This window comes from Salmo salar, chromosome ssa05 (assembly GCF_905237065.1).
Source record: "Salmo salar chromosome ssa05, Ssal_v3.1, whole genome shotgun sequence".
Lineage (NCBI taxonomy): Eukaryota > Metazoa > Chordata > Actinopteri > Salmoniformes > Salmonidae > Salmo > Salmo salar.
The window spans coordinates 32,090,984-32,104,868 of record NC_059446.1 but is presented as its reverse complement, the minus strand read 5'-3'; the positions used below and the strand labels follow the sequence as shown (position 1 = coordinate 32,104,868).

Below are 13,885 nucleotides of genomic sequence, written 5' to 3'. Positions count from 1 at the left end.
GCCCTACAGTTGATGGTAAAAACAGGGATGATAATCGAAAAGGACAAGAAAAACAAACTACTAACTTAGTACTTTGGACACATATTGTATCGCTCCAATCCCTATATTTTAAAAAGGCGTGCCACAGGTTGATATTGCACTCACTCATTACAGCCTTACAAATAAAAACATCACACACACATTCACGCGCACAAACACACACCCACAGCGCACTCTCTCCCTGGTACAACAGAAAACAATGCAACAAAGGCCCCTCTTTTTGCCTTCAGACTGGCATCTCCCTGCCAGTGCTGTGCCCCACACAGCCAAGAAGATGGAACAGAGAAGTTCGACACGCGGTTCCCAGCAAGGAAGGCCCAGGAAAACAGTGGACAACCCTTATTTGGGGACAGAATACAGCGTGCAGAAAAATCCTGGATACCGTTTGAGAGTGAGAAAAGCGTTAATATATATTTTCGTATTGTGAAAAGTTATTTGTGCTTATTTTTTCCCCAGCTTAAAATGTGTATGCTGTTCATACATTATCATACAGTATACATTTAATTAAGATGATTGGTTTACGAACAAATCTTTCAAAAACAAATAAATTATAGGTAGTTGCTAGAATATTGATCAAGTAGCCTAGGCTATATAGCATCATCTATTGGCTGATTAACCTCTGTGATGAACAATTTGGATTTAGATGAACGGAAATGGTCATCCCGTTATGTTAATTTGATAATGGGAGCGCTGACAATACAAATTAATTGTAACATATCATGCCCCCTTAGCTGGCCTATTCATTTTTAAATTGATGTGCATTAGGGTTATGTTTTCTTAGGCCCACAACACCTCCAGTTTAGTTTTTATGTCTGATAGTTTATCATGGACGAGTGCGTCATATTGTGTGGTTAGAGTAAATGGACATTAGGATACAAAGATAAAGCCGTGCTTTTAGAAGTCGCGCGCTCCGCCAAAGTCCCGCCATCCTCCGGTTATAGTCGGGTAACAAATGCGCAGTCTCATGAATGGATGCTACGTTGCTTTTCCGGCTGCATCTGCACAATCCACCAGGAAGTGTGGTGCGATAAATCCTAAACTATTAATCCCTTATACCTGGAGGAAGGAGATAGATATTAGTATGCATTTTGGATGGAATATACCATTTGTGTCGCCTTTCTAATCTACAAATCGTTCAAATCGGTGTGTTGCAATTCATGCAGGGTAAACATAATACCCTTAACTCCCTGCAAGTTTGGGTTTTTGTTCTTGTGCTGTAGCATTTAGCTCTTCTCAAATCTAACCCTTGACTGCAATGGGATGCTGCGGTAGCACAGAGGTAAGCTAACGGTTTCCTCCATCCCCATGTTGCATTCATTTAATTGCACCTTAAATGTCATGCATGCAACGGCGATTGCACTGCTTATATTGTTGCGACCGCTGGCATCCAATGACAATTCTCACCACCGTAGTCAGATTAGATAAACCTAGGCTATGTTCATCGGGGAAGACTAGTGGTAATCCTATTATTGAAGCCGAGGAAATATCGAGCTATAACTTGCGACAATAATGGTTTAATAGTTTAGTTCATTACCACCGACATTTTGCATAGGCTACCGCTTGAAAGCAGCTTTGCATACCATAAATAGCTCGTGAGCACCGTTAGCTTTGTAAACAAACCTCACCTCGCGCGAGATTTTTACACTATTGAACAGCGCCTTGACAATGAAGAATAGCAGAATATCGTTAAATGTGATTGTTTAACGCAAAGTAATGTTTCACTACATTCGGCCACAGTCTATCTACGAAAATAAAATGTCAATGAAATTGCCTGCCATTGTACATTTTGTGTGAAATAACATGTGTAGCCAACAGTGTCATCTTTGAATTGACAAAGACGCATATAGACTATCCTATTTGCTAATGTGGCACCGACGATGTGTTGATATTTTGTTTTCCAGAGGACAAAGAGAGAATGGAAACCCTTGGAGGATCGAAGTTGCACGGATTTGCCGTGGTTCCTTTTATTTACTGTATTCTGTGTTGGAATGGTAAGTATATATGCCTATTCGTTTTACAATTGAAAACGAAGAACAATGTAATACCATAAATATGTTAAACCACATTTGAATACTAAATACAAGGCTCACCTCTATGAAAGTCGTTCACCTCCTCATGACACACTTTATAAATGCCCAGCTGATTGATTGCCTGACTAGTGGCACCTGTGTCAGGTTACCACACCCACCACCTTTGCTCAGCCAATTGTCTCCAAGCATGCACACAATTAACAACATCTCCTGAGAGAGAGAGAGAGAATTTTATACCTGTAGCATTGGATGCTAATGCTTGGTAATGCTTCTCTCAGGGGAGTATCTGTGGGTTCACCATCGCCACGGGGGGCGCAGGCCGCCTGGTCTTTGGGTATGACAGCTACGGGAACACCTGCGGCCAACGCAATGAGCAAATCGAAGGGGTCAGGCTGAGTGGACTGGATCAGACGGACAAAAAGTGAGTCTTTCTCACCCACTACACACACTTCTATCTTAAAGTGGCAGTGACATTTGCCAAAACCCACCCCTATGTGTACAAACACAAATGGTAGGGCGAATTAGCCCATCATTGAGAAATATTAAGAAATAGCTTTGCCCCGTTGCTCAATGGTTCAATAGAAATGTCAAATTGCAGTCATTTTAACATTAACTGGCATAAATAAAACCTTGAATAAATATGCAGAGGCCTTAGGAGTAGGACGTTCTGTCACGGTCAACTGTACTTACTGCCTGCACCACCCTCTGGGAACACCGGTATTTCAGCCCACTTCATTTGCATTGCATGCTGATTACTTCCCCACTTTGGATTGACTGTGTGCTTAATGATTGGCTAGGGGTACCATCGAATTAGGAATTAGAATACCTCCGGTGGTACAGACCTGTGGGTCATCAGCACAGGGTAATTCATTTCTTTTTGGTTTTGCCGGAGTGTCAGTGAAGAGATATTAATGGGTTTGAATTCGCTCTGCTTGACGTTTCTCCTCTTACCGTTTGGCCAGACTGCTGATGAAACAATGGAACATGTCATTTTTCATTGTTTAAAATAATGATGCTAGTTTCTTCCTATTGAACATAGAATTCATCCATTGTGTTAATGTGTGTAGAAATGGTATGTATTGCCCTGCTGCCAATATTTACAGACATAAGATATAGCTAATCATAGGGAATGGAGAGAGGGAGAGAAAGTAGCTTGGTATCAGTCAGTGACTATGTAAGTGAACGGAGGAAGACTTTTTTTTCTTGAGAGGGTGCTGGCTCACACCAGGAGGACCCTGTCACCCAAATTGTTGTGAAGAATTTTTTTAAATATTTCTCTCTTTCTCTCTCGCGCACTCTTTTTATTTTGCTTTATTTTTCTTTCTATGTCTCTGTAGGTTTCTCTCTTCTCTTTCTTTCCATGCATCGTTTACTCCTTTGTTTCTGCACTGTTGGGTGGTGCAGACACTGCCTTGTCTCTCTCTCTGTCTGTTGGGTGGTGCAGACACTGCCTTGTCTCTCTCTCTGTCTGTTGGGTGGTGCAGACACTGCCTCGTCTCTCTCACTCTTCCTTTGAACAACCACAAACTGGCTGTGTTGCACATAACACCCACCCTTTTAATTTGTCTCCTGAATGGTGTCTTCAGTCCCATTTTAGAGTGGAGAGTTGTACCTACAATGAGTGAACTGATTTCACTTATAGTGTGCTGTTGATGCTTGTGGTAGGGTTGTGTAAAGACACACCTGTGGGTAAGGCTATTTAAATGAATAGCTATAGGGATATTGGACCCTTGGTTGTACATGGCTATTGTGTTGATTGATCCCACAGTGACTAGCGTGCCCAGTCTGAAATAATCCCCAAGCCTCTAGTCCTGGGTAATAGTCTGACATGGGTGTCAAAGGTGTGGGTGTATGTTTATTGACAGGCACATGCAAATGTATAGATGGCGGTTTTATCGACAGAACTATTTTAAATGAAATGGCTTCTGCCCTTGAACCTTTTTCAGGCTCACTGGTTAGCTTCTCCGGTCCATAATCATCACATTAGCTAGCAATTATATGCTTCATTAAAGCACCTTGACGGGCCCTTCCCAGGATTGGGCTATTGATGTGACTGATACACACACACACACACACACAGACAGACAGACAGACAGACAGACAGACAGACAGACAGACAGACAGACAGACAGACAGACAGACAGACAGACAGACAGACAGACAGACAGACGAACAGACAGACAGACAGACAGACAGACAGACAGACAGACAGACAGACAGACGAGACAGACAGACAGACAGACAGACAGACAGACAGACGAACAGACAGACAGACAGACAGACAGACGAGACAGACAGACAGACAGACAGACGAACAGACAGACGAACGACAGACAGACAGACAGACAGACGGACAGACAGACAGACGAACAGACAGACAGACGAACAGACAGACGAGACAGACAGACAGACAGACAGACGAACAGACAGACAGACAGACAGACAGACAGACAGACGAACAGACAGACAGACAGACAGACGAACAGACAGACAGACAGACAGACAGACAGACAGACGAGACAGACAGACAGACAGACGAGACAGACAGACAGACAGACAGACAGACAGACAGACAGACGAGACAGACAGACAGACAGACAGACAGACAGACAGACAGACAGACAGACAGACAGACAGACGAGACAGACAGACAGACGAACGACAGACAGACAGACAGACAGACAGACAGACAGACAGACAGACGAACAGACAGACAGACAGACAGACAGACAGACAGACGAGACAGACAGACGAGACAGACGAGACAGACAGACAGACAGACAGACAGACAGACAGACGAGACAGACAGACAGACAGACGAGACAGACAGACAGACGAGACAGACAGACAGACAGACAGACAGACAGACAGACAGACAGACAGACAGACAGACAGACAGACAGACAGACAGACAGACAGACAGACAGACAGACAGACAGACAGACAGACAGACAGACAGACAGACAGACAGACAGACAGACTGACGCTGTAGACTGAGATCACTGGATTAATGCTGGCCCCAGCGGCAGTGTCTGTGAGTGTGTAGAAGAGTTTGGTGGAGAGGGTGTGAGGCTTGACTGACAGGCCTCGGTGCGAACGCAACCACCTGATGCTGAACTCAATTGAGAAGGCAGCTGTCACGGAATTCAATTCTGTCTCTCTCTCAATCTCTCTCTCTCTCTCTGATTCTCCTGCTCACTTCCTTCTCTCTTGGTATATCTTCTCTTCATGTCATTAGACTTGTGGTGCTTTCAAGACTAATCATGACGTGCGTGATCTTCAGGCCGGAATGTCAGAAAGTCAGAGCGCTAGAAAAATGCCAGAGTTCCTGACTTGTAATTCCAAGTTGGATTTGTCCCTTTTGGAACTAGTTTTTTTCCGAGTTCTGAGTTGTCTTGAATGCACTGAAGTCGGATGTCGGAGATTGCCCAGTTCCCAGTTGTTTTGAACGCGGAAATGACAATAACACAGCTGTGATCTTTCTTGGTGGTACTCACATTGTTTGTCCGAAAGTGTCTATTTTTGCCATTCTGTGTGCGAAAAAGTCTAGCATTGCTGGGGTGGCTAATGTAATTCTAGCAATGTAGGCCAAGTTGAGGTTATGTTCAATGCTGTATTCAGTCCTGCCCTCAGCAACCTTTAAGTGACCTACCTTTGTGAGGTATAGGCTGGTGTCACACAATGCAATCAGTGACAACAAAGTCAGAGCTTAAGGGATAGCTGGTCAGGGTTTATTTGGCAAGTACAGTTAAGCAGCTCCTCATTCACAAGGCAGGGGCCAAATGTAAACAGTACAGCGCAGTAGGCGTATTGTTCTGGCCACGGCAGCTGGTTGATCCAGGATCAGTCTATCCAAGTCTGATCCTAACCTCAGCTGTTAGGAAGAACTGACTTTAGAGAAAGTCAAACTGCCCTCAAATATTCGGATAAATCCAGTGTGACTTGATTTTCATATCCATCTTCCTTTCAACAAGCATGTGTGCAGTGCAAACCACTGTGCCAGCTTATGAATCACCAGAAATTCAAACCTTGTCCATATACTGCTTACAGGGTACGGAAACAATGTCATTTTGTAATATTGGTGAACTATCCCTTTAACATTTTAGAGGGGGGTACTTCAAACTTTGTTGACCTAATAGCAGGAACTAGAGGTCAGAACCTGCTTATATCAGGAATGTTGGATGGGACATAAAATGAACAACTTCAGTGAGTAATTTCTCTGAACAGGAGAAATCACCAAATTCACTGAGAATACAATACATAGTTTGAAGAATCAGAGCTGCAGCTTCATATTACTTGTCAGACACATAATAATGGCTGGAACGGAGTGAATGGAATGGTATCAACCACATGAAAACCATGCGTTCGAGTCAGATACCGTTCCATGTATTCTATTCCAGCCATTACTATGAGCCCGTCCTCCCCAATTAAGGTGCCAGAACCGCCTGTGTTGTCAGACATAGAGAACTGATTCTGGTTGTTGGGGAGGGATTGGTGTGAGGGGTCTGTGGGTGGCTTCTGACAATTTCTTTGGATTCTTAATCATTGTTAGTAGAAAACACTTTTGGTCCAAATCGGATGTTAGGTACTATATTTATTGAATATTCTATGAATCCTATAAATTTAATGTCCAATTTAGGTGCAATCAATTTCTGAGGTCAAATTATATTTCAACAAAATAATGTTGCAGGAATGCTAATTGGATCTGTTTCTAACTACAGAAACGATTTCAGAACAATCTGAGATGGTGGGTGTCATTGCTGCTGAAATGACATGAAATGACCCTCGTGTGTGTGTGTGTGTGTGGGCGAGGTGCCCACCCCCTAGTGTATAAAAGCACCAGGCAGATGGACCACAGTGAAGGATTCTCTTATTAACATGTCCTTGTTCCTTTCACTCTCCGTTCCACTGCCAAGTCCCATGGACCAGTTCCAGCAGCAGCAGCAGCCAAAGGCTCTCTATCTCGCGACATTCTATCATATCTCAGTGAATAAGGTATTGTTGAGGCAGTGGGTTTGCTTTGTCCCCAAAATGAACAGGACATTGAGGGGAGGTGTAGGCTTCTGGATTTTTCCGGTCATTTTGTTACTTTGTTTTCCTCTCTCAGAATCACGTTCCCACAATTTCACATCTCGTGACTCATTCCTCATATTGGTGATGGGAAACAGATTTTATTGATAAAAAACTGATAAACAAATTGCTGACAATTCTCACGTTCCTTGTTACCCATCCCTTATGTAGGTGTTATTGATAAAGAACATATATTTTGTTGTCTGATTTGTCTGCAGGTATGTGTTCTTCCTGGACCCATGTAACATTGACATAGTGCAGAGGAAGATCAAGTCCATGGCCCTGTGTGTGTCCCTGTGTCCTGATGAAGAGCTGAAGACGTACCAGGACCTCAAGAGATTCGCCATGCACAATGGTGAGTGAGTAGGGCCCCTAGTGAAACAGAGTGGACACTGTCAGCCAGTGGCGATTTCAGCATGTAAATCTTGGTGGGGCAAAACAAATTAATGTGTAATGCACTACCAGCAAATCCACAACACTAAACAATACATTAAATGCACTATAACAGTGACAAACGGTGCCCACAAACTGTTAGGGCCTACATAAAGCTGTCCCAACAGCAGTCCCAACATCTTACCACTGCTACACCTGGTTATCAGTGGAGACTTGTCTGGCAGCGAAACAGTTAATTCAGCCTCATTTACTGCCTTTAAAAAAAAACATAGCTGATATGGCTGACTTGCTTAAACAAATGTGGTTTCTACTGACAATTTAGATGTACAAACTATGGCATAAGGGGACGACAAGCGGATAAGAGGCAATCCGTAATTTCGATGAAGACATTAATGAGCGAGCTAGGACGGACGTAGTCAGTATAACCATTATCCCAGAAACCTTAGACCCACTCCAATTTGGACAAAAGGAACACTTATGTGAGAATGCTATTCATTGACTACAGCTCAGCGTTCAACACCATAGTACCCTCAAAACTCATCACTAAGCTAAGGATCCTAGGACTAAACACCTCCCTCTGCAACTGGATCCTGGACTTCCTGACGGGCCGCCCCCAGGTGGTGAGGGTAGGTAGCAACACATCTGCCATGCTAATCCTCAACACTGTAGCCCCCCAGGGGTGCGTGCTCAGTCCCCTCCTGTACTCCCTGTTCATCCACGACTGCATGGCCAGGCATGACTCCAAGACCATCATTAAGTTTGCAGACGACACAATGACGAGACAGCCTATAGGGAGGAGGTCAGAGACCTGGCCGGGTAGTGCCAGAATAACAACCTATCCCTCAACGTAACCAAGACTAAGGAGATGATTGTGGACTACAGGAAAAGGAGGACCGAGCATGCCTCCATTCTCATCGACGGGGCTGTTGTGGAGCAGGTTGAGAGCTTCAAGTTTCTTGGTGTCCACATCACCAACAAACTAGAATGGTCCAAACACACCAAGACAGTCATGAAGAGGGCACGACAAAGCCTATTCTCCCTCAGGAAACTAAAAAGATCTGGCATGGGTCAAATCTCCTCAAAAGCTTCTACAGCAGCAACACCGAGAGCATCCTGACTGGTTGCATCACTGCCTGGTACAGCAATTACTCGGCCTCTGACCGCAAGGCACTGCAGAGGGTAGTAGTACAGTGGGGCAAAAAAGTATTTAGTCAGCCACCAATTGTGCAAGTTCTCCCACTTAAAAAGATGAGAGGCCTGTAAGTTTCATCATAGGTACACTTCATCTATGACAGATGAAATGAGAAAAAAAAATCCAGAAAATCACATTGTAGGATTTTTAATGAATTTATTTGCAAATTATGGTGGAAAATAAGTATTTGGTCAATAACAAAAGTTTATCTCAATACTTTGTTATACACCCTTTGTTGGCAATGACACAGGTCAAATGTTTTCTGTAAGTCTTCACAAGGTTTTCACACACTGTTGCTGGTATTTTGGCCCATTCCTCCATGCAGATCTCCTCTAGAGCAGTGATGTTTTGGGGCTGTTGCTGGGCAACACAGACTTTCAACTCCCTCCAAAGATTTTCTATGGGGTTGAGATCTGGAGACTGGCTAGGCCACTCCAGGACCTTGAAATGCTTCTTACGAAGCCACTCCTTCGTTGCCCGGGCGGTGTATTTGGATCATTGTCATGCTGAAAGACCCAGCCACGTTTCATCTTCAATGCCCTTGCTGATGGAAGGAGGTTTTCACTCAATCTCACGATACACGGCCCCATTCATTCTTTCCTTTACACGGATCAGTCGTCCTGGTCTCTTTGCAGAAAAACAGCCCCAAAGCATGATGTTTCCACCCCCATGCTTCACAGTAGGTATGGTGTTCTTTGGATGCAACTCAGTATTCTTTGTCCTCCAAACACGACAAGTTGAGTTTTTACCAAAAAGTTATATTTTGGTTTCATCTGACCATATGACATTCTCCCAATCCTCTTCTGGATCATCCAAATGCTCTCTAGCAAACTTCAGACGGGCCTGGACATGTACTGGCTTAAGCAGGGGGACATGTCTGGCACTGCAGGATTTGAGTCCCTGGCGGCGTAGTGTGTTACTGATGGTAGGCTTTGTTACTTTGGTCCCAGCTCTCTGCAGGTCATTCACTAGGTCCCCACGTGTGGTTCTGGGATTTTTGATCACCGTTCTTGTGATCATTTTGACCCCACGGGGTGAGATCTTGCGTGGAGCCCCAGATCGAGGGAGATTATCAGTGGTCTTGTATGGCTTCCATTTCCTAATAATTGCTCCCACAGTTGATTTCTTCAAACCAAGCTGCTTACCTATTGCAGATTCAGTCTTCCCAGCCTGGTGCAGGTCTACAATTGTGTTTCTGGTGTCCTTTGACAGCTCTTTGGTCTTGGCCATAGTGGAGTTTGGAGTGTGACTGTTTGAGGTTGTGGACAGGTGTCTTTTATACTGATAACAAGTTCAAACAGGTGCCATTAATACAGTTAACGAGTGGAGGACAGAGGAGCCTCTTAAAGAAGAAGTTACAGGTCTGTGAGAGCCAGAAATCTTGCTTGTTTGTAGGTGACCAAATACTTATTTTCCACCATAATTTGCAAATAAATTCATCAAAAATCCTACAATGTGATTTTCAGGATTTTTTTTTCTTCTCATTTTGTCTGTCATAGTTGACGTGTACCTATGATGAAAATTACAGGCCTCTCATCTTTTTAAGTGGGAGAACTTGCACAATTGGTGGCTGACTAAATACTTTTTTGCCCCACTGTACATCATCACCAGTACATCACTGGGGCTAAGCTGCCTGCCACCCAGGACCTCTACACCAGGCGCTGTCAGAGGAAGGCCCTAAAAATTGTCAAAGACCCCAGCCACCCCAGTCATAGACTGTTCTCTCTACTACCGCATGGCAAGCGGTACCGGAGTGCCAAGTCTTGGACAAAAAGGCTTCTCAACAGTTTTTACCCCCAAGCCATAAGACTCCTGAACAGGTAATCAAATGGCTACCCGGACTATTTGCATTGTGTGCCCCCCCCCAACCCCTCTTTTACGCTGCTGCTACTCGCTGTTTATCATATATGCATAGTCATTTTAACTATACAGGCCCTGGTGCACAACTGAGCAAGAGGACAAGTACATTAGAGTGTCTAGTTTGAGAAACAGACGCCTCACAAGTCCTCAACTGGCAGCTTCATTAAATAGTACCCGCAAAACACCAGTCTCAACGTCAACAGTGAAGAGGCGACTCCGGGATGCTGGCCTTCTAGGCAGAGTTGCAAAGAAAAAGTAATATCTGACTGGCCAATAAAAATAAAAGATATTAAGATGGGCAAAAGAACAGATATTGAACACTGCCTAGAAGGCCAGCATCCCGGAGTCACCTCTTCACTGTAGACGTTGAGACTGGTGTTTTGCGGGTACTATTTAATGAAGCTGCCATTTGAGGACTTGTGAGGTGTCTGTTTCTCAAACTAGACACTCTAATGTACTTGTCTTCTTGCTCAGTTGTGCACCAGGGCCTCCCACTCCTCTTTCTATTCTGGTTAGAGGCAGTTTGCGCTGTTCTGTGAAGGGAGTAGTACACAGCGTTGGACGAGATCTTCAGTTTCTTGGCAATTTCTCGCATGGAATAGCCTTCATTTCTCAGAACAAGAGTAGACTGACGAGTTTCAGAAGAAAGGTCTTTGTTTCTGGCCATTTTGAACCTGTAATCGAACCCACAAATGCTGATGCTCCAGATACTCAACTAGTCTAAAGAAACCAGTTTTATTGCTTCTTTAATCAGAACAACAGTTTTCAGCTGTGCTATCATAATTGCAAAAGGGTTTTCTAATGATTCATTAGCCTTTTTAAAATGATAAACTTGGATTAGCTAACACAATGTGCCATTGGAACACAGGAGTGATGGTTGCTGATAATGGGCCTCTGTACGCCTATGTTGATATTCCATTTAAAAAAATCAGCCGTTTCCAGCTACAATAGTCATTTACAACATTAACAGTTTCTACACTGTATTTCTGATTAATTTGATATATTAATGGTGTGTGTGTGTGTGTGTGTGTGTGTGTGTGTGTGTGTGTGTGTGTGTGTGTGTGTGTGTGTGTGTGTGTGTGTGTGTGTGTGTGTGTGTGTGTGTGTGTATCATTTTTACAAAAAATGTGGGGCTCAGCCCCACCTTCCCTGAATGACAGGTCGCCACTGCTGTCAGCTATAAGCTTTTCTGCCATCAAAGCACACACAAGCACAACGCTGACAGCATGTTGAATCATTGACGGATTCTCTATTCCACTCAGTAACTCTCTACTGATAATGCTGTGGACCCCAGCACATACAAGTTATTGATTAGAAAATCTGCTTGTCGATAGTGGTCATGTCATGAATTGTTTTGAAAGGAAGCTCTTGCATTTTATTTATCACAATCTCACATCATATCCATGATGGGGAAAAAAAACGAATCACCACAAATTTTTAGATGAGCGGCATTACATTTTTTTTGTTGCAAAAGATCGTTCCGTTAGCAAAGAGTGCTATGAGGAGCAGGTGTTTCTCCCCCCCCCCCATAAACAGAAGGCTACTAGGTCATCGTTCCAGCAGCCATCCATCACGTCATTGACAGTGAATCACTGCCATCCTTTGGAACGACAAACACTTTCTACAAACACTGACATGACCGTGATCCCGCGTGCCATCTTCCCTTAATACTGTCCTTTCATTCAACACACACACTCTGGCACAGCAGGCACCTTGGCACATGTGGAGAACGGACTAGATGAACAAAGGCACCATTAAGGCCATTGCCACCCCTTGCTGTATGGGTACTGTTGTTTGTGCTATCCTAGCCCGTCCTTCAGCCAGGCTTGTGTGTCTACTGTCAGTACAGTATATCCTTATTGTGACACACACACTCCATGTATGCCTCATGATAGACTGGGCTGGGGTTATGTTACTTTGCCTTCTCCAGAGGTCTTGTGTTCTGATTCTGAATTCCTGTGGCAGTGAGCGTAACACAGTTAAGAACAAGATTGTGTAACGTGCTCAGTTGCATGAAGGGGAAAGGATGAAATATGGATCAGCGTATGTTGGTTTAGACAACATATTGAGCTATAACTGATCACTTCTGGGGAGACTGAATTTATATCAATCGTCCTTATGTTTCTAGGTATGTATATGGTTTCACTTTCCTGTGTTCAATGTCTTTTTGTATTTCACTCAGGGTCGGAGCTGTGTTCATACGAACTAGCTGGTCACAAATACCCCGATCTTCCAGAGAGGTTTGACAAATGTCCCAAACTTCCAGTTCCACCAAGGTAGGAAGTCCTAACATTAGGGCTGCATTTCAATAGGCTTAGATTGCTTATTTTCATTCAGAACCATTAAAGGACTTTCACTTAACCACTCATATAGATTAGATATTACCTCAAGAAAGGGGGATATATATATATATATATATATTTTAAAGTATTCAAACCAGTCATGTTTTAGAGAACCTCACCGGTCATGTGACCCCTGACGTTTGACCTCTGCTTCGTTCCATCCCACAGCAAATCTCTCCCGGTGTTCAACCGCTGCACACCGGTGGACATCTCCTGCTATGCCAAGTTCGCAGAGGCTGTGGTGATGTTTGTGAGCGACAACAGCGTGCTGCACAGGCTGATCGGTGGCGTGATGGCCAGCAAGGAGATCATCGTGGGCCTCTGCCTGCTGGCTCTAGGTGATGACCTCATCAGCATGTGTTTGTTATCAGCGGTATCTCAGGGGGATGCTGGATAGGTATAAGCAATATGGCAAAATCTGCACCCATTGGGGAACAAGGTGGAACTACTTCCATGCCAATCCAATTGTTTCAGATCTACATGAAGAACCAGGGGAAGGGGCTAAGGGTTGTTTCTGGACAGGGCCTTAGTCTCTAAACTCAGTGGGAGGGATTGGTCTTGTGAGAGTCAATGACTAAATCTTCATTGTATTTCTGGGGCCCACTAGTCTCTGAGCCTTCCCTAATGTGAGCCAGTAAAGAATAGACCTGCATAGGGAACATCTGTCCTGCTCTAGTGCATTCTGCTGATTTCTCCATATCAGTATGAAGTGTCAGTACATAGGCAGTTACTGTAGGTCAGACATCAACGGCGGAGAAACACAGTGCTCAGCGAAAATGCGGCAAAGTCATCACATCTTTGAGTCCCCCCTGAGACTGCACTCTTTGGAATGAGAGGAAGAAAGCTCTCAGGTAAAGGGCATGACATGGGAGCCATGAACTTGTACATTTGGGAGTTAATGCTCAGAGTACATGTGGGTTAGAGTAAGACAAGGTTCTGCTGTGTCTAAGTGGGGAAGG

The 13,885-nt window shown here is 44.1% G+C and overlaps 1 protein-coding gene across 3 annotated transcripts in view; it reads left to right on the top strand.

The window, feature by feature from the left end:
• The first annotated feature begins 259 nt into the window (after positions 1 to 259).
• Positions 260 to 13,885, top strand: part of slc44a1b (solute carrier family 44 member 1b) — a 22,742-nt gene continuing 9,116 nt past the window's right edge. For 2 of the 3 annotated variants that reach the window (XM_014199472.2, XM_014199471.2), the window contains exons 1-6: positions 260 to 430; positions 1,941 to 2,030; positions 2,348 to 2,490; positions 7,358 to 7,494; positions 12,767 to 12,860; positions 13,095 to 13,264. In XM_014199472.2, the coding sequence (XP_014054947.1) occupies positions 314 to 430; positions 1,941 to 2,030; positions 2,348 to 2,490; positions 7,358 to 7,494; positions 12,767 to 12,860; positions 13,095 to 13,264 (751 nt within the window). In that variant the 5' untranslated portion in view covers positions 260 to 313. Of the gene's footprint in view, positions 431 to 993; positions 1,319 to 1,940; positions 2,031 to 2,347; positions 2,491 to 7,357; positions 7,495 to 12,766; positions 12,861 to 13,094; positions 13,265 to 13,885 lie in introns of those variants that run through there. The other variant, XM_014199474.2, reaches the window with a different exon arrangement.